The 22,123-nt window shown below is 37.3% G+C and overlaps 1 protein-coding gene across 1 annotated transcript in view; it reads left to right on the forward strand.

Moving 5' to 3' along the window:
* Positions 1 to 22,123, forward strand: part of SPAG16 (sperm associated antigen 16) — a gene marked incomplete at both ends in the record, with an annotated part of 408,932 nt that overhangs the window by 18,158 nt on the left and 368,651 nt on the right. Inside the window, 4 exons of the mRNA XM_082001578.1 lie at positions 1,326 to 1,433; positions 2,804 to 2,921; positions 4,321 to 4,390; positions 10,266 to 10,417. Coding sequence (XP_081857704.1) covers positions 1,326 to 1,433; positions 2,804 to 2,921; positions 4,321 to 4,390; positions 10,266 to 10,417 — 448 coding nt within the window. The remainder of the gene's footprint in view (positions 1 to 1,325; positions 1,434 to 2,803; positions 2,922 to 4,320; positions 4,391 to 10,265; positions 10,418 to 22,123) is intronic.

The raw sequence follows: 22,123 nt of genomic DNA on the forward strand, positions 1-22,123 counted from the left end.
ATCATTTGCTGTTCATCGGAGCTTGAGCAGAATCATAATCTGTACTGTGTATCCCAATACCAGTATCCTGAGTTACTGTTTCATAACTTCTGGTATTTGCATGCGCATGGCTGATGTGAGCTTTTCACAGTGTTACTGCAGGGGCAGCCCTGCCTGTTTTCGTTTCCCTGCCAGCTTTTTCTCTGCTTTGACTGATACATCGTGGCACTAATTCACTTTGCTCTTCAGGTCTTTCTGACTGTTTCTGCCACAAGCAACATTTTGCACTACAAATGTATGCATACAAATATGGTAGTTTGTATAGGCAATAAATATAGCAAATGCGTATATAGTAAATAAAAATTATTTGTACAATTAAATATAATGCACTGGCAGTTATGGGTCTTCTTCCTAGACCTGTGATTTTGGCATGCTCCATTATCATTCCTAACTCTTCTACTCCTCTTGGAGAAGAAATGAGCTTTATTTTTGCAAAGAGCGAATATCTAATTTCTGTGCAAGGTAATTTCAAGGTTCCTTTGCAATTAAACAATTCATCTACTAATGTCTGCTGCCAAACCCAGATCAGTAAAGGCGAGGAGAGAATGTATGGAATATATACAGAGTATTTTCTTTTGTGTTTATGGAGCAAAGTATCTCAGGGTGTCCCACTGATGCGTGTAGAATGTGCTTAGACAACAACATGTTACCAGTATGTTTGCAATTCATTTTCAAATGGATTTCTTTTCCTTCCTCCTGTCACGTACAGGGACACTTGGGGACATGCTGCAAACATGACTGAATAGAGCCTAGAACTCTTCTAGCATAATTTTTCCCGGAAGCTCTCTAAATGCATGTATTTGCAAGGCAGTGATACAGTTATCCTTTTGTGTGTGTCTTTCTAACACGTACCATTATGTTGGGCTCCAGACACGATGCAGATGTTAGAAAATCAGTATTGTAATAAGTTTTTATGTAGAGTTTTAAACACACAAGAGTATTGTTTCCCAATCACCTGCAATTTGAATATGTACCTCCACAAGACCCCTTGTGCTTAAAGTAAGGTTGTCCTCAACTCTGAGACTTAAAATGCCAGTATCCTTATGGATTCTATCTAAAAGAACTGAGAGAAGATGAAGAGTACCCATGGTTTTCTACATCAGCTGGCAGCAAAAAGACCTCAAAAGTACATGTTCTCCACTACAGGGCATACTACCAAGTTTCCAACTTGGCTACAGTAGGCATGTGTGTATCTGAAAATTAATTGTATGTATTCAACATACCCTGATAAGCAATTAATAGGAAGAGACTAATACTTCTCTCTCATGTTTTCTGTTTACATATAGCAAAGCAAAAGAGGCTTTCTTAAAAATGCAGAAAGAATGTGACTTCCATCGAATGCATCATAAGCGAGTTGTCCAAGAGAAAAACAGGCTTATATGTGACATTAAAAGGTAAAAAATGACTTTTCATTACCACACATGTAACATTAAAAAGAACATCTTCCATTGCTGCCTGGTAATGAGGTGACATGGTGGAATTTAAAGTGCTAAAGTAAAGCTAGCTGCTTCTAGTGTCCCAGTAAATAGCAGTTCTGTCTAACCATTCTGCCATGTCTCATAATGATTTATGATAATTCTTTGTATATTTTCCATGGTGTGATGTAGCATTAATAAAGCCACAGTTACATAGTATTTCTAATAGTTGAAAATACAAATGAGAATTTCTTTTACCCAGATCTTTTTCCATAAATATGAAGTCATTTCTGGATTTCTTTTCCTTTGTCAATTTTAAGGGTAGCTAGTGTCTTGCTGAGTTCAGAACCTTTGCATTCATAGTTGGTATTTTCTGTCCTTTTACATCTTGAACTTCCTATGTGAAATTTGCTTTGCTTTTGTTGCAAACAAGCCCAAACTAGTCTGTTGGTACTGGGTTAGAATAGTTTGTTTTATAATTTCTAATTCTGTAATTTTGTCATTCTGGAATTCTCTAAATTTTCTATTAACTGTTGTGCTGCTTTCCGTCCGTGAGTAGAACTTTTATATTGTCCATCTGAAGATCACAGGGCCAGGTGAAAGAGTTGAGTTTAGAATCCCTGCTTTGTATATGTTGAGGCCAGCACTTGTTTTAAAATAACACTGGGGAGTGGCTTACATCTGCAGCTCCAGGCAAGTCACAGAATTTTGGCTTGTCAATACTGTTATCAATAAATGCATGTAATAGCAACTACATGTTCTATATCTTTAAGCTTGAAATCTATACATGCTCATGCAAGCGCGCGCTATTCAGTGACTTACCCTCTTTGTCAGCTTTTTGCAAAACACAATGTTTTGAAGCTTAGTGTCCTATGTTTCTCTTGAGAGATTATATATCTGGTTTTTAGTTGTTCTGAAGAATTAAAGTGGTTAAGTATTCTAAATTTAACGTGCAATGAAGAAATAGTAATCCAATTATGACTGTTTTGTTTAGGTTATAGGATCTTAGTTGGTAGTCAGATAATAGCTGTACTTCTCTTCCTTCCAATGAAATATCCATCCGCAAGGAAAGAGAAATTATCAAAACTTCATGTCCAATATATGATGAAGGATTAAGAAGGGTTGAAAACTGGATGGACTGTTTTAAAAGACGTGACTAAAACTGGAACCTGTTATTGATCTGACTTTTTTTGTGGTATTCCACTTGGATGGCTACCTGTTAAATACCTTTGTCTCCTCTGTGTTGACTTTGTGGCACTTTCAGTCTTATTGGGGAGGAAGAAAGTTACACAGATGTAAATCTCTGATTTAACTCATCTTTGAGGAATCATTTGTCCTCTCGTTCACAGGCTGAAGGCACATTATGCATCATATGAACCAGTGCTGAAGCAGTTGACTGAAAAATACGAGACTACACTGAGACAGAAAACGTTAACTAGTTTGGAGAGAGACAGAGCAGTTGAGCAGGTAAAACTATGGTGAACACCGCTTGCAAAACTGTGAAGAATGATTTTGGTTTTTACTTTGGTAAACACATAGGATATTTCTGTTACAGCAACTCACTTATGCAGTAGTTTGAAGTAGAGTATTTTACTGAGTTTCATGTTATTTGGTGAAATGTTAATATTGAAAGTATGTGAAACGTAGTGCCACAAAGTAGTAGTTCTCAGTCTTTGCTTGCTTAGTCCTGTTCTACATGAATCAGCAATATGCAGACCCTGTTACACTTTCAGTGTCGACAGCTTGAGGAAATGTGTTGTATTGCTACAGATTCGCATGCTTCCATCTATGCTTTTAGAAATCTCTTATTTTAACTTTCTTTATTACTATTTATTATTTTTTTTTTCCTAAATATATCCAGTAATGGCCTACTAGTTTAGGAAAAAATACATTAAAATATCAGACAGGTTTTCTGTCTTGTGGGTGGAATAATAGAGTATTTTACTCCTATAATCATATCTGATTTATAGCTTGGTATACATGATATTCTGCCCCTTTAGCAGGAAGTACTATAAGCACAGGTAGGATGGATGAAGAACAGAAAATTATCTTGCATGTGTTCAACCAATAGGTTGGTTGCTCAAAAAAAAAAGGAAGAAAAAAAGAAAAAGCCCTCCCAGAATGTGCTGCATTTCATTAGTAGCATCAATTATATGTTGGTAATGTGAAAGGAATTTACCAGGCTTGCACTTTCTCCTAATAGTCCTCACCTCTTGTTTCCTCCTTTCCTCTGCCTCCCAATTTTTCTCAGGTTACCTGAGAGATTACTTGTAAAAGACTGAGGATTATATGTTTGAAATTTCAATGAGTGAAAGAAAATGTCCTGCAGAAGAAGAAAGGTTACTGTCCGTATACAGTTATGCTGAATCAGGAGTACAAAACACAGGACAGTTCCAATGCTAGGAAATTTCAGGAACATATGTAAGACCTACCCAAGTATGACCTGTACACATTCTGGAGTGGTGGCTTTTTTGTAATGCCATATTTTGTGGCACTTTCTTCTGACAAAGTTGTATGTCATACTGTGCTGCGAAGTTAAAGATCAGGGCGTGATAGCAGTGGTTAAAAGTTGATGGTGCAGTAAGAGCCTTAGTATTCTGTTTGCATTGTTTTAATAGAGCTGTAAAAGTATTTAGAGAGATTCTGGATGGCTTTTATTTTATCATTTTGTTTCACTGGGCCTTTCCAAAATCTTGAATTAGGAGTAATGTTTATAATGTAGAGTCAACAACCAGAAAATTCAATAATTATACATGGAATTTATTACTTAAATATGCAGGCATAAATGCTGTGTGTTGTGAACTGACAGTTCAAAAGCAATGTTTTGGTATTACCTCTTCTTCTTTTCTCCTCTTTTTAAAATTAGGTTACAGGTTTGCAAGCCACATTACAAAATTTGGAGTCCGGATGTGCTATTCAGGTTCCTGTGACAAAAGGTAAAATATTCCCATCACCAACCTCAGACTGGCTATGTGTTTTTGTTGTTGTGATGAGTTTCAAAATCTGGTGTAACAGTAAGTAAAAAATACTTGCGCTATAAACATTTTATTGGCTGTCCTGGTGACAGAGCACAATTCTATCATTTGAATATATATTCTAAAGTTTATCCACTAAGGATGGTGAGACTGCTGAAGGCAATATGGAGTGTGTGAGGAACTATGGAAGGACTTTGTCCTAGAAATCTATTTTCTGCGTGATTTTTATTTTATCCACTAATACTTTTTTCATGCAAGTGTTCTTTTTCAGCTCACTGTAAGAAGCTATATATGGTGGTCTGCAAAAATTTTGAAAATACTGCTGTTAAGAAATCCAGTCTCTAATTTTAGCATGTCTCATTTTTACAGGAGATTGATAAGGTTATATAATACCTGCTGGAATAATATCTCTATTTGTATGGCGCTACACTGCTTCCCTGGTCTTTTGAATAAATGCATAATTATTAAATAATTTTTTAAACTCCATCAGTAAAGGAAGCCCAAGCTATCACATTCTTTGTGAGCATCACTCCTGCTAATAATTTTGAACCTATTTTCCATTTTCAGCTACATTTGAGAGTGAGATAGCCTCAAATAAACCAGGTTTTGAAGAGACTCCTGAAAATAGATAATGAAAAAGGGGAAAAAAGTGACATCTACCCTCCTTGACAACAGAGTGTTCATATGAGGAGGGGATGTTGTACCTGCCTTAGTCATGAGCAGAACTCCAATCAGAGATTGCAGTTTACTTGACATTAGAGAACCCCTAATTTCTCAACCACATAGGCGACCAGGTATCAGATATTATACAACTTCCAGGTGAAGCATTTGTTGCTTCACCTGGAAAAAAACCACTTTTTTGTGTTTTTTTTCCTCCAGTGTGTTAAAGACCTAGACTTCCTTTTGCACTGGTAATATACTCCAGGTAAAAAGCCACAGGGTTACCCTAGCCTTTGACAATCGAGCTTCATTAGTTCCCACATCTGTGGAGTTAATTCCATTGTATAAAATTCCTGTAGAAAAGATAAGGCCAAGAAGAAGAAGAGTAGCCACATAGACTTTTTTGGTTTCTTTTTTTAGATTTGTAGTTGAGTGAAAAGGATAGCAAGCATTTGTGGCCTCGATGGGCCGAGGTCAAGTGTATGAGGTTTAATAAGGCCAAGTGCCGGGTCCTGCACTTCAGCCACAACAACCCCATGCCACGCTACAGGCTTGGGGAGGAGTGGCTGGAGAGCTGCCTGGCGGAAAGGGACCTGGGGGTGCTGGTTGACAGCTGGCTGAACATGAGCCGGCAGTGTGCCCAGGTGGCCAAGAAGGCCTACAGCGTCCTGGCCTGTATCAGGAATAGTGTGGCCAGCAGGAGTAGGGAAGTGATTGTGCCCCTGTACTGGGCACTGGTGAGGCTGCACCTCAAATCCTGTGTTCAGTTTTGGGCCCCTCACTACAAGAAGGATGTTGAGGTGCTGGAGCGTGTCCAGAGAAGGGCAACGAAGCTGGTGAGGGGTCTGGAGCACAAGTCTTATGAGGGGCGGCTGAGGGAACTGGGGGTGTTCAGTGCGGAGAAGAGGAGGCTGAGGGGAGACCTTATCGCTCTCTACAACTACCTGAAAAAGGGGGTTGTGGTGAGGTGGGTGTTGGTCTCTTCTCCCAAGTAACCAGCGATAGGATGAGAGGAAATGGCCTCAAGTTGTGCCAGGGGAGGTTTAGATTGGATATTAGGAAACTTTTTTTTTTACTGAGAGAGTGGTCAAATGTTGGCACAGGCTGCCCAGGGAGGTGGTGGAGTCACCATCTCTGGAAGTATTAAAAAAAGTGTAGATGTGGCACTTTGGGACATGGTTTAGAGGGTGTGGTGGCGTTGGGTTAACGGTTGGAATTGATGATCTTGAAGGTCCTTTCCAACCTTAGTGATTCTGTGATTTCTGTGGCTATTAAGGTGGCTTATTTATGATTAATGGAGACATTTCGATTACCATCCAGATCTTTGTCACTGCCTGCCTATTATAAGCATAGCACATTCAGTTTAGTTTTCCTTCAAATTCTATCTAACGTAGGTTGAAGCAGTTGGTCTCCTAAATTGTTGTGAATTGTTACGGTCACTAGACTGAGATCTAATTGTCTGAAAGATGCCCCTCATCCTAGCTCAGGTCGTGTTTCCATGCAGCAGCGGGAGGCTTCCATAGCTGAGTTGTCCCTTGGAGCACACCCTACTACTTTTCTAAACTAATGTTTAGTTAAGAGCATAGGTGCTTTCATTTCTGGGAGAACCTGGGAAGGGTTCTGTAGTCTTACCCAGCATAAACTAAGCTATAATTTTAATTCTGTATATGAGCAAATAGCTACTAAAGTAGTAACTTCTGTAAATATAGACTTGATATGTTAATATGGTGGAATACTGAAGTGCTGGCAGCGAGCCCCTTCAGTGTTAATTATCTTTCTGATTTTGGATTCTGATGCCTTTTTTGTATGACTTAGTATCGTACTCCTCAGCAAGGCACATTTCAGGCCCCAAGAATACCTTTCTGTGGCCATATGTACTGGATATGCCCTGCTGTAGTCTTTAAATCTTGTTACAACTGAAAATATAACTTCTGTCCTGCTAAAGAGCACAGTGCTCATTTTCATCCCACTTGAGACAGGGAGGCAGGGAACAAGCTTTTTATTTTATGTTAGTTTGGGCCATACAGCATTTGACTTTTCATTATACTCAGGCTTGAGGATATGTAGTGTGGGTTCTTCCCCCATGCTAGTGTTTTGCAGTATAGATAGATGCCCCATCTATCTCTCTTTTGTATTTCACATACTTTTATTTGTTGTGTGGGCAATTCTAAAAGTCACTCTCTGGCTGGTCACAGTACTTGTTTATTCTCCAAAACTCTTGACACACATTCATAATACCAAAAAGTGACAAGCAGGGGAGCACTTTAAGTGATTTTTTTTATTATTATTACTTATAGTGTCCAACACAAATTAAGCTCATCAGCCATCCACATGCTTGTACAAGCCTTTATTTGCTTCATACCCTGTGTGTCATAAATTAAGCAATATTTCAGTTCATTTCTTTCCAGTGCTTTGTCCTCTAATACTGCATATTTTCTGTTGCCCTCTGTAGATCATACTAATGTCTCGGTGGGTGATATTGTCTCTTATTCAGATACTTTCTGCTGCCTCTTGAAAGATGATCATGTTCTGTTGACTCTTGAATTCTTATTCATGAGACAGTGTAATTGAAACCTTGAGAAGCAAGCAGTGCATAGATACTGGAGAAATGTTTGCTGCATTTTTCTCTAAATTCTTAGGTTGGAAGCAACCAGTGCTGTTGAACTTGCAAATCTCTGCTGTAAGGAGACCTACAGCTTGCGTTCTTTCAGTTGCTGTCTCTTCAGGGCTGACTTATATGCATTAGTACGTTGGTATGTTGTAATTATAAGATATTGAACATTCAGACTGGCAAATTACCGTTTGCCAAGGTAGGATGCCTTTTCTGGCCAGTTGTCTGCTTTCACTGCAGCGCGGAGCATGAAGGAATGAGAATGGCCCTCCCTGGCAGCAGGAGATTGCCTGTTACCGTTCCTGATGTTGCTTCCATCCCACAGCCTGACTTGACTGCAGCACACCCGGAATGCTGTCTTTGGCTAGAGGGCACCAAGAGTGGCTTTTAATTAGTTTGGTCTTTACTGAAGTGTTTGAGTTTTTCAGTAGTGGCCATGGGGTCCTGCACATCCAATCCATTATAGGTATGGTTTTTTGCTTTTTCTGAGGGTGTCCTATAGTGCTTAATGAAGAACAAAAGGAAGCTTCGTAGTATTCAAAATGAGTTTGCATTGTAAATGTCTGTCTGGTGGCTAGGTAGAAAAAAAAATTAACAGTAGTTAATGTTACCTTTAGGACCGCTATTCTGGACTTGCTACTTAAGCATTTGATGTAGGAGCTTTCAGCCTGATGCATTTCAAACAATTGAAGAGGATAGTGGCCACAGTATAGAGCATGTAACTTATTTACTAGGGTTTTTTTGCTGTCCCACTGCCAGACTGCAAATTTAGGTTGTTGGTGTAGATTAACAGAGCACTCCCACCCTTATTTATGGATCAAAACACAGTGTTAAGTGGTGCTCTGAAAAAAGACCACTTTTGCCTGAAGGAATTAAGCAAAGTTGATTGTGGCTTGCTTATAAACCTAAGTGAATGCTGCTATAACAGCTGGTTCTAAAAACATATTATAAAACTTACTTGCTCAGTATGTTAGTTGTAGGTTCTAAAAACAACTGTTTATTTATTACCCAATTATATTCAGAAGTTGAACTCAATGAGTTTCTTTACTCATGGTTGGATTAACTCATTGCTAAGACTGTTAACTGTGCTTTTCCTTTCCTTGATCTGATGTAATTGCTGTTAGAAGGTCATACAAAAAGAAGTTTAAAATGCACCAGTTAAAGTACTTAAACTGGTTGTCCCCATTCCATCTATAGTGCAATCAGAATAGAAAATCTGTAAACACAAGTTTTTGACATCTTAGTGCAGTTGCAACAGTGCTTTAGAATTTGTTTGGTTTTTAAATGCTTACTGTCTTTTTAAGCCCTTCAACTGTTATAACTCTGGTTTATAAGTCTGTGTATTTCAAAAGCACCAACAAACCAAATACTCCGAGTGACATGCTAGTGGGTAGCAGTTTCTGAGTGAGTAGAAAGTGTTTGACATATAAATCAATTTTGCTGTATACAGTTCCTCAGAGAAAGTTATTATTTTGGATATCTGTGGCAATAGCTTTAACTCATAAAGCAGTGAGAATACAGACACTTTTAGACCAGATGCAGTTGTTATCAGTTAGTGTTACCAAGGTTGGGTAGACAGGGGTTTTGTGTTTGCTTGATCTGCCTTTTTTTTTTTTTGCTTCAAGAGTGGAGGGGATGGGGTTTTTTCCCAGCGAAGTTCAAGTTTGCATTTTGATGTCAAGGTCTAAATAAAACTGTTTTACAAGAGCAAGCATTTAGAAATGCATAGTGTGAAGTACCTTTTGTTTCATTGTGGATTTTAGCTATATAGTGTGGTTTTCAATCCGATTTTTTTTTTTTCCAAAGAACTGGAGGGATGCAAGTGTCCAGATCCTGTTGGAATTCAGTATCCCATTTTTTTTCCTGTAGACCCATGTATGTAATAGAACGTTGCAACGAGATACAGGGATCACAAGGGACTGTATTCAGATATGTGTGAGCTGCCAATACAAAGACTGTCTGAGAAGAGTATCCTCTCTGCCAGGTCATGGCAGATATATTGTACAATAGTCCACATGTGCTAGACTGTTCTTCATTCCTTTTTAGCCTGTTCTGACGATTTACAGCAATGGTACCTCTTAGGATTTGAGTTACCTATTCATAAGTGATTCCTCATTTGAAAGGTGGGTTGGGAAAAAGCACAGGGAAGCAAAAGGGAATGCAGGCTGTAAAGCAGAGTAATGCATCAGTGGTAGATATTAGATAGGATACAGTAAGATGATGTTTCTTCTGGGTCTGAGGGAGATGAAGAATTGCATCCATTTTACTGTGACTCTTTCCTGTACTGCAAGATTCAATATCATTGCTGCATTTTGGGGGCAAAATCTAGGGTACCATTAGGTAAGCTGGCATAGATCACACTGAAATAGTATGTGGAACATATGTAGTTATATGTAGTCTTGGAATACTTTATATGGATAGTGCAGTAACCAGAACATCTTTTTCTTTGAAGTGGTGTTTCTTTTTGAATTTCACATGTCTAGCTAGTATTAAGTAAAGAGAGATCTTTCAGAAGAGTAAGTGAAAAATGCATTCTGATGATATTTTGCTGGTTTTATTTTATAGCAGGCCACGAATGTCAAAGGAGGAAAGGGTTGGAAGGTCCCACCCAGAAAGCTCTTCAGGAAGCCAGGCAGCAAAAAATCATTGATGCTGAAAGCTCTTCATATGATCCAGTCAAAGATGCAGAGAAGAAGATAGGCAAGAGCGATCCAAAGGTATGCAGCATTCTTTGCACTCGCTTAGTATCTGATCTAAAGTATGCTGTAAAATTCTACTAAGCTGTGGTGAAAAACACTTGTCCAACATGACTGAAAGACATCTGTCATATAGTGACAAATGCTTAGTAAAAGTAGATAGGAAAGGTAGGTGACAGTTTTTTATTTCCAATATGAGTTTCTACTGCACCTAATTTTTCAGGGAATAATAGGAACTGTGATTAGTTGAAGCTAGCAAGCTACTTCGAGAGAGTCTGATGTAATCACCCTCAAGGAAGAGCACTGGCTATAAATGCTTGTTGCTTTTATATTTCTTATGTAACTGGAGAAATCCTGTATTGCTTGCAAACTTTTCAAGCATTTCAACCTGTCTGTTTCAGCTGGCTCTAAAAAGGCATAACATCTAGGAGGCTAAGGGCAAAAAATTGGTAATTTCTTAATGATCAATGAAAGTTTCTAAACTTGAGTGTACCAAAGGTGTGTTGCTGTTAGTCAGAATCAGCTTTCGTCTTTGCTTTCCCTGTTTCCACAAGAATATGTCCATGATGATTTACTTTTTATGTTTCTATCTGTTTTTGCAAGGGCATTTCTTCTGACACTGGCAGTGCAATTCTCTGACAAACATACCATTTTATTTCTGTTTTCATCCCTTTTGATTATCCTGAACCTCCAAATAAAAAAGAAAGTAAATATATATTCTGTTGCTTTGTGAAACACTTCCCACCACATACTGGAAATAATTCTCTGTACTGTCTCCCCGCCTATTAGTATCTGAATATGACTGAGGCACCTGCCAGTTAGTCAATCTCCACTTTCCCAAAACTTCCATCTTAGACTTTTAGAGATTATCTCTTTTCATTTTGACTTGTGAGCAGATGAGTATTTCTTTGCTTATGAAATGTTGTTTTTCCTGTTTCTACTGAAGTCATCATGATTTTTATAGTAAACTTCAGTGGAGTAATGTTTCACCCTCAGAATATATAAACTCTACACAAGTAGTGTGACTGGCTCTTTCTTGTTCTTTGAGATTCACGAGCACTGTTAGTTGACTGGTTCTGGCAAGTATCTGTGTTTCTGCAGACCTTATGTTTCCCAAATGAGTCCTACTAGAGGCCCTGATGTCTTTATTTAATCAATGGATTAGAAAACTGGAGTGACTCCAGAAATAAGACATCAGAAAATATGGGCATTTATTTTCATAAATACGTTTGTATTTTTTTACATTCATATGAATGTATTCAATATGTTTTTACAATGGATAAGCAATAGTCGAAAACTTTTTGTGAGACTAACATCTTTTCCAACAACGGAACAATACCTTTTTTCACTTCAATTTTCGTGGCTCTATTATTTCTAAATATTTCCTTTCCCCTGACGAAGGGTACTACCTTAGATACCACAAGTGAATTGTCTTATTTCTTAGGCTGTTAGAAATAAATGGCAGGGGGAATGATGAGTCTGAAGGCAAAGGGGTGAGTTAAAATTGTGTTTAAAACAAAGATACTCACAGAACTCTGTCCTGTAGTGCACATTTATTGAGCTACAGTTCTAATCTAAGTTATTCTTTAAAATAGTGCTTTCTTACCAACAGTTTAGTTGTCTGAGTATTTGTTCCAGTCAGAAGGATGAAGTATAAGTGAGTGCCTTGGCTTCCTTAGATGATTTTATATGATGGTATTTGGATTCAAACTTCTGTGTGGTGCCTTATCTCCTTTGACCTATATCAAAAGATCTTTTAAATTCTGCTGTGTCTTACATGACTTTTCTTTCTTACAATGATTCAACGCGGTGATGTCTTTGAAGAGTGTACTGTAATAACAGTCTTGTTCTCATTTACAGTAATTAAAATAACAATTTAAATGTTTTTTTTCTGGCGTGAAATTGATTTACACATATTCAGATTAAGATTACATGTCATTTAAATTATCTTTATACCACAAAGGAAGTAAGAGTTGGAGTATAAATTGGTCAGTTCCATGGAGTTCAGGTGAGGAATATATAGAAGAAATAAATGCAGTTAAAAACCCTGTATTCAAACAGTACATTTATGACTAAATAGAGGAAAAGAAACCACAAAAATATGGGAAATCTAGGTAAAATTCACTGTCAAATATTGTTTAGCTCTTTTCAGTAAACGTAAGGGAATATGTAAAGCTTACAAAAGCTGAGACAGGACAGTTTTTCCAGTTTTTAAAATTTAGGCATTTGGATTATACCACATTCAGTAAAAAGCAAATATATTGTCATGGAACTGTATCTTTTAGACAAAATTATGTTTGTATTAATGGTACTGTTACGTAGGAGTGAACTATGGTGATGAAAATGATTTAAAATCTTTTCTGTGTCTTGTAGCTAAATAGTGATCTAACAGCTGCCTGTGCTTCCTTTTAAGTAAATGCAAATATGACTCATAGCTGAACTAGAACATTTACTGCAAGGACAGACATATATTGTGTTATTGTAATATCCTGTAAAAGCTGACACATAATTTAAAACCTAAGGTCCCTTTGATACAAAGTTTGTCACTGTTTCAGTGACAAAGCGATTGGAATTTTTCTGAGAGATTGTGTTCTCCTGATTTTAAAATCTTTGTCACAAGACTCAATTAAACTATACAGTAACAGGCAATTAGGCTAAACTGTTTACATACCTAGCCCTTAATAGGCCAGTATCAATAGCATAAATAGTCTTAGATGAAGAATGTGCATAGAGTACTGCTTCAAACATTTAAATTAATGACCTGGGAGTGCATTTTAATTAAAATTGTAGATAACCTTTGATAATGTCATTTTCATTATCCCCTTGAAATAGACATTTCCTATTTTTATATTTTCATTCTCTCTGGTTCCTCACAGAGTATGTTCTGTGTTTGATTGCTTTTATTAGTTATTAACAGGGCAATTACAGCTTCTTTATGTCTGGTAAATTCTATTTCCATGTATAATGTATTACAAGGCAATTTCATTTTCTGAAGTTTTATTTGGTGTTAAACTTCATCAAAAGGTGCATTGGGTATTTCTGGAGTTGACATGTTATCTGTTTCTGTGGAACAAATTTTGAAATTGTGGCCAATTGTGTATTAAACACAAGTAAAATCCAGTGATCATACAAACATAATAGCTTTTGTAATTAGAAAGTAGGTCAAAATATCACATGTATACATGTTTAAAACCAGAGTTTCTCCTCAGTTCTAGAAGAAAGTGTACAAAATTTAGGACTACGGGCTCTGTGCCCTCAAAGGGAAGGGAAGCTAAAACCAGATGATTACTTATATTCAAGCTCAATAAGCTGATTAAATGAGCACTGGTATATTGGGACAGAACTGGAAAGATGAGGTCCCAAAATAGTTAAGAAGGGTCGTAAAGGAAATAGGCAATCATTCTGTGTTTGCAGTAAAGTTACTAAGAAAGCACTGATTAGATATTCGGTGGAGAGAAGATGACTGACAGGTGATACTGGGAATACTTATTTCTGCGGTGCTTCACTGGTATAGTAAAACTCCAGACAGATAGCTAAGCAAATTAATACCAGTTACAAAGATATAAGACCGCAGTCTAGAGAAGGGAGAAGAAAATACAATGTCTGTATTTCAAATGAGATAAGTGAAAGCTAAGAAATGATAGACTAGACTGTGTAACTGAAATTCCCAAATAAATTTGTGATGTATAAATGAAATGTTACAGAATATCTGGAAAAAAACAGGGAAAGAAGTAACAGTGAAAATGGATTTGCAAGAAAAAAGTGTGTTAATCCAGTCTAAATTGCATCTATAGCAAGGTAAGAGATCTCACGGATAGAAGAGGAGCAGTAAATGTTGTCACTTTGTCTTATTCTAAAGATATAAGAGCTCTGATATTTTTAATAAGGCTCTGGATACTGTCTTGCAGATCATTCCTATTAGCAGCTGTGGAAATGTGGCCTGATGGAAGCTTTCCTAAATTAATGGAAAACAGACTGGAAATTTGCAGAGATATTGAATAGGCTTTTGCCAGGATATGTTGTCATTAATGATCTGGAAAATGGAACAGAAAATATGCTGACTAAATTTGCAGACCAAGTGAACTGGGTTTGGTGGGGGTGGAACTGCAAAGCTCAGTTGAGGACCGGAGTACAATTCAAAATTTGACCTATTGGAGAATTGATCTAAAGAAATAACATGCAATGTAAGAAAAGGTACAAAACTCTACCTTTAAAAAAAGATCAAATTTACAAATACAGAACAAGAAGATAAACAGTTGATATAATGGCTTTTATTTAGAACAGGCTGGAGGGTTTGTTGTGTAAAACAAGCTTAGCATGAGTCAACAATGACATGACATTGCAGAATAGCTGAACACCATACTGCAGCGTAACCCAGGAATATTGTAGAGAGGATGTGGAGTATTCCTCTTGTTCAGTTGGTATGTAGCTTTGGCTGCAGTATTGTGTTCAGTTTGCTCACAGCTCTTAGGACACAAGTGGAGCATCTCCAACAGAGCAATAAGAATGATTAGAAGGCTGTGAAACGTAACTGTCAAAAGGTGAAATGTGAAATTGTGTTCTTTTCTGTAGACGTCACTAAGGGGAGACAGGATACGTACTTAAAATCTAAAAGAATTCTGTTGAGAAAAAAACAACAACAAAACAACCTGTTAGAAGAAGAAGTAATAAAGTAGAAATCCAGTAAGAAAGATTCAGATTACATATTAAACCAAATTTATAGTTGTAAATATAGTGAAGTACTGGAATAGATTGCCTGGGGAGCTTGTGTTACTGGAACAGGACAGAGATTTTTCTGAGGAATAAGATAGGTGCAGTGTCCCCTTTGGAAAGGGGATGTACTGATTGACCAGCAGAGAATCTGTTTAGCTGTCTAGCTGTCATTATTAGTTTGATTTCCCTCAAAAAATCATTCTTAAGGGAAGAAACTTTCTGCCTTGCCCTGAAATAGCCAGCCACTTCTAACTTTATTAAAGAATGGCAATATCAAGTTTTTATAATTCCTGTTAGTCTTGATGACTGGGTAAGGGGAGGGACCCACATTAGTGCCTGCAGATGGGAAAGCATTCAAGAGATGCGCCAGCCAGCAAATGTGTATTTGTGAACTGATGAGCGTGACTGTAGCTCTAGAACAAGTACAGCGTGCGCAGCTTCTTGTCCAGTGGGACTGTCATCAGATACGCAGTGGGAACTGGCGTTACTGATAGTGGGTATTAAGCAGCAAAGAATATGTATCTTGAGAATATTGATGCTTCTTTACTTCAGCTTTTGGAATTAATGTTCTGTGACTCAAATGTTTAGAACATGATCCAAGATAAACTGGATGTAAACTAAAATGTGTTCTTCAGTTGATTTTGATGGGACTTAATTTGGAAGAAGTACATATTTGCTAGGCAATACTTCATTTTAAGAAAAAATTCTTTTTAGACAAATTTCTTGCTTTTGTTTTAATTTGTGCATGATATTCTGTATGTAATAGATGTGATGATGACTTTAGTTTTAGGCTTTGCCTAAACATGTATTTTTAAATGACAGACCTACATGGAGAAAATAAGAAAACGTTTAAGAATGTTAGCTACAAGTAGAGCTGTATATAAAAAAAAATATTCATCTGTAAGAAAAATTTATAAAAGACAACATAGATGAAATTCTCCATCCATCATTGCAGCTCTGTTAAATCAAGCCACCCAAAGCCATGCATTTCTAGAAATAGATTGCTTGGTATTTGAAGCCATTAGTCCTTAATAGAATTACCTTGCAGAGCATTCAAAGGGTTTTTGTGTGCTGAAGAACACTGCTTATTTTGAGTCATTACATGCTGCTAAGAATAATAAAGTGACAGGTCCCCGAGACTGAAAACAAATATGGAAGAATGTTGGAAAGTAAGATGCATTTGATCCTTGTTCTAATTGTAGTTATGCTTTGCATATTCATATATTTCTTTCTGTAGTTGAGTATAAATAGTGACAGATTTTAGAATAATAGCTTGTCTTCTGTGAGACTGTGAACCTCAGTCTTGCTATAGTAATTTACAAAAACTGCTCATAATAAAATTGCTAATTTTTTATATGCAAATGCTTCGATTTTCTGGAAGAGACCTACTGAAATTATATTTAATTTAAGGAAAACCTTTGAATGTTGCTGAGAAAATGTAAAAGAATTAAAGCATTTATATACCAAATATATTATATATATCATAATACATATTATTAAAGTCTCTATAGTATAAAAAATACAGAGGCTTTACAATTGTTTTTTCTTTATTTTTCTTGATAGCTGTTGCCCTTCCTGTCTTCCTCGGGACAGACAGCCCTGTCCTATGGGGAGAGTTGGGAATTGTGTTGCGCATAAGGGTTTCCTTTATCCCACAGGAGTTCCTGCAATGCTTTCCCTCATTCACTTTGGGCTTTATGATAGGATTTGACTTTGCATGATTTAAGAGGGATCTTGACAACAGAACAAGAGCCTCTGTACGAAGCATGCACAGCAAATGGCAGAACGATGCTTGTACAGCTATCAGTAATGTCAGCGTTGTTTGGCATTTGAGACCATAACTGAGTAATTTCATTAACTCTGGTATGCCAAACATGCTTTTTTTTTCCCTTTAATTGAAGTGTCAAGACCTTAAAATGTGTCTTGGAAATCACTTGGGAATTTCAGAGGGGTCAAGGAGGAGAACAGTTGTGCTTGTGCCTTCACTAACAAATGTATGCAGTGCTTGTAAGCATATTTTTTTTGAAACATGCTCAGGTGAAATGCCGCTAAATGGTATTCTGCCAGTACAACTTCTCTCTGTAACTGTGCAACTATAATACACTTTTTGAAAGTTTAGCTTTTCCCAAGGAGTGTATTCTTTTAAAGGAAAGAGAAATTGCGAAGTATTGTTAAGAATGCACTGCACAGGACATAATGGTTCCCCCTTGCTAGGGTACTTTGGTTACGATGTTATTGATGCAAAGTGCATTAGGTTTGAAAAATGTTGATTTTTTTTTTTATGTGTGTGTGGGGAAAAACCTAAATTCCATGGAAGTCCATTTCCAATTATAATTTTTCTGTTTAAAGTCAGTTCCATACTAATTTTATAATGCAAGAGTTGGGAAGAGTTAAGTAATAATTTTTGAATGCCATATACATAGTTCTAGTTTCCAATACAACAAAGTGATCTGCTTTGGTATTTTTGAGTACTGATAAAATACATCTATAATGTTAATTGATTGTAATTGATATACAATTGCAAGTCAATGTTGAGAATGATGAATGTGTTTGAACTGAGGGAATAATCACCACTATACTTCTAAAGAAATGTTCTTCTAGAAGAACCATTTGCAGTATAAAATTCAGCAGTCAACTTACATTGGTGGTCAGGGATGTGGTTAAAGGAGGGGTAATATGTGAACTACTGCACCATACACTTACACAAAAAAAGCAGATTGAATGAGGCCAAACTTAGCAATACTAATTGTTTTTTTGTTTTTTCATTTTAATATAGTTCATCTGAAATTACTCATGCATAAAACTGGATCCTTTGCAAATTACTGAAATGTGATTGAAACATGAAATTAGCATTCAGACTCTTAAAATCAGCACGGAAGGGCTCAGGTGCTTGCTAACTGTGGAATTTATATTTTAAATTAACTTTCTAGACTAAGTTATGGATTTTGGTGTTTCAATCCTTTTTTCCAATATTTAAACAAAGCCTTTGCATATGTAAACATCTCTTGAAGAAAAATGAAATTCAACATTAGCATTTAGTTTTCATGGAATTGAATCTTTCTAACATGCTGTAAGTACTGTGGCAGGAACGTGCCCTGCTCATCATGTTCAGGGTTGTTTGTCTTGTATATTCAAACAGTACTTCTGGGAGTAGAAAGTAAAGTCTTAATTGTTTTGTTTGAATACAATGAAATGAAATAAAATGCCAAGGCTGTTTTCCAAACAGCTTATGAATTAATAATCAGACTATTTCCTCCAGAAAATTTAATTGTTTCTTGTTGGAGTGTCACATACTATGAAGATAATGCTAATGGGTCACAGGACTCTTCATAATTGGATTTCCAGTTCAAATGTAGGCCTGACAGGTTTGATCATGATTAAAACTGTTTGTTGTATAATCATAGATTTGTTGATCTTATTGTCTCTAACATGCAATAACCAAAGTGAAATCTCTGTTGGCAGGGAGACTGAGGTCTGACAGAGTACTGAAAATTTATAATCTCCTTAGTCTTCAGGAGAAACATGACTGAGATGGAGAGGAGCTATTGTTGGCCTTTCTGTGTTGTCTTGAGATCCTCTGAGGTTGCTGCCCTGTACCCTTTTTCATACTTTCTTTGTCCTTAACACCAGCTTGCTTCATACAGATCACTGAACAATTGTCAGTTGGTAACACCTTCACTCCTGTCAAGTAAGGGTTTTGCTTTCCTGAGGAAAGGTCCCTTGTTGAAGGATTTCTGCTGGAAACTAACCTGTAATGATGTATATACAGGTGGGTTTTTATGCCAGTGGAACAGACATAATTTCAGTGTGATGATTAGACAATAAAGGTGGATCAAGTCACGTTGCTAAATGCAACCACTTGTGCAAAGCACAACTGTTAAACAGTGTAGACGCTCCAACAGGAAACAATTTTGTGGACACATTAAGAATGTTTTCCTATTATATTACAAAAGTGTTTGTTTTGATATTAGTGCAGTCTAATGTCTTACTGCGGAGTTTGGCCATGGTATCTCAGAGCATTCTCTTTGGGGAAAAAGCACGATGTTTTTTGTACTCAAGTGGTTTCACATCTCATCTGAAAGAATGCTTTTCCTCTTGATTCCTTTCAGTCCTCCTTTCTGCACACTAAGAGCTACCCTTCTCTTTCCTACTTCTACGCTTTTGGTAAATCTCTAAATTCTTTCAAGTAAGGTGCTGAATTAAGTTATTTACACAAACCTGAAAGTCTTTCAATAGAATTCTTTCTCAAAACACAGGTCAAAACATGCTGAAGTGATTGTAGTAGTACCATATTACTCAGCAGAGGGTTTCAGCTTACATGTCTGTTGTATACTTCGTTAACATTTTTCTGTATTTATGTTTACAAGTTTTTATCATCTTGTGTATATATACAGTTCAGATAATGTGCTGTATATTGTAAACCATCCACACCAGATCAGCCAATCATATGTTTAATTTACTACATACCTGAAGCTGCTTTTATTTTTGCACGAGTGCTTCACTCATGGTAGAAAGCAAACTTCCCCAATGTTTCTGTAGCACCTGTAAAGAAATTGTTCTCTTGAAGTAATACAGCAAAAACTGAGGTTGTTTGTTGTGATTTAAATCTGTCAAAAGCAATTTCCACAGATTTTTACGGGTTAAAAAGTAAATAAATAAACAAGAAAAAATCACTACACATAGTATAGGCCTGGGGAAGATCATGGAGCGGTTCATCTTCAGAGTGCTCACAGGCCATGTGAAGGACAACCAAGGGATCAGGCCCAGCCAGCATGGGTTCATGAAAGGCAGGTGCTGCTTGACCAACCTGATTTCCTTCTGTGACCAGGTGACCTGCCTAGTGGATGAGATGGCCGCACCTCAAATCCTGTGTTCAGTTTTGGGCCCCTCACTACAAGAAGGATGCTGAGGTGCTGGAGTGTGTCCAGAGAAGGGCAACGAAGCTGGTGAGGGGTTTGGAGCACAAGTCTTATGAGGAGCGGCTGAGGGAACTGGGGGTGTTCAGTGTGGAGAAGAGGAGGCTGAGGGGAGACCTTATCGCTCTCTACAACTGCCTGAAAATGGGTTGTGGTGAGGTGGGTGTTGGTCTCTTCTCCCAGCTAACTAGCGATGAGAGGAAATGGCCTCAAGTTGCGCCAGGGGAGGTTTAGATTGGATATTAGGAAAAATGTCTTCACTGAGAGGGTGGTCAGGCATTGGAACAGGCTGCCCAGGGAGGTGGTGGAGTCACCATCTCTGGCAGTATTCAGAAAACGTGTGGATGTGGTGCTTCGGGACATGGTTTAGGGGGCATGGTGGCGTTGGGTTAACAGTTGGACTTGATGCTCTTGAAGGTCTCTTCCAACCTTAGTGATTCTGTGATTCTGTGTGTCTTTTTTTTAAAAATGTCACATGTGCCAGTGGTATTTGTTAATGTCAGGATCCTTTGTGTATGCTCTATTTCCACACTTCTGATATATACTGATTATTATTTTTTAAATTTTGTTTAGAACACTTAGCTTTCATATCTAATTTAAGAACAGTGCATATAGCTGTGATGTCTCCCAGCTGTTTATGTATACTTTTTTTCAGGCCCATAGCATGAGAAAATGGCCATAAAAGGATGTTCATAAGAGTAAACAAATTCACAAGCTGCCTCCTTCACACTTCATGTCAAAATTGTTGCTGTGCTATATGGTGTACATGCCCTGGCTTGAACCCAGCAGATAAAATAATCAGAAGAGCAGCATGTACCCATGTTAATGTAATAGTAAGGGACGATACCCCAAGTATGTGTTTCAGCACAGATCACAGCGTTGGTTAACATGAAGATATCGTCCTTGGCTTTACATTATTACAAATAAGAAAAATAATAATGAAGATGAAGGTGAAACAGAAGCTATTTTTACTTTTAAAGATTATCCTTTGGGGGGGGGGGAATTCTCATTTTTGAGTGTATTGTACTTGGCATTTTTCAGTCCGTTGTTAAGTGGTTGTTTTTGTCCAAACATAACAGTAATCTGAAAGAGATGTTCTCTTGACCTCCAGGATATAAAAGCTGACTTTGGCAGCTTTTTCTTCTGCTGCTCCTGTTCTCTTGTTGACTAAACTTCCCCTGTTCTGATCTTGCCTCTCCAGCTTCTCTTCTGTTTTGCAAACTAAAAGTTCATGGCTGATTTTTGCCTGCCACCAAACCTTGGAACGATCAGTGTGTGTAGACTTGCTTCAATCTCAAAAGTCCACCCAGGCTAAAATAGTTTTGGAAATAACAGTGAAAAGAAGTTGACACTATTGTTGTGTATAGAGTTTCAGTTTATTTTAATGGAAGACAGCCTACTATGTACTGAATAAGTACTTTAGAAACTATGTAAACATAAAAAGAATGAGCGGGGAAGGCTGACAATGTTTGGAACACATTTAAGGTTAACTGGATACATTCTGTGTTGTATTCCATAGCTCCTGTATTCTTTCTAAAAACATCACCAAACAAAATAATATACTCACATATGTTCTTAACCTTGGTGCTCAGTTAGCTGATTTTTTTACTCTGAGAATCACAGCAAGGAGCTCTTTACAACCTGTGTGTGGTTTATTTCCATTTTCGTCAGGATACACATGGAGTAAGCTTCTACCCACCATCTGGTAACCTCTGAGCAGACTGCCTCAGTGGTAGTAAAACAGGCTGCATGTGCCAAAGCTGTGGTTAGGAGCTTAGTCAGAACATGCCAACACCTGTGCAGGAGACTATTCTTACTTGGAGATATCAGCTACTCAGTGATGCTTTAGATTGCCTTAAATTTTATACCTTTTGAAACAATCCCTTTCTGCTGCTTTGGAACAAAAAGTTTGTTTTCTTAAATAATTTATGATTGTCAGGGAAGCTTTTAAATTGGAGATTTGGAGGTGTAAATATTGTTCCTAATACTACCAATCCTGTGTTTTTTATTACATTTAAAATTCTTTTTATTAATTGAAGTCACTGTGAATTTTATGTCAGAAGTAAGTTACTCTAGTAAAAGCAATGAGAGAAAACAA

The sequence above is a fragment of the Phaethon aethereus genome (genome assembly GCF_964289735.1).
Source record: "Phaethon aethereus genome assembly, chromosome: 6".
NCBI classification, from domain to species: domain Eukaryota; kingdom Metazoa; phylum Chordata; class Aves; order Phaethontiformes; family Phaethontidae; genus Phaethon; species Phaethon aethereus.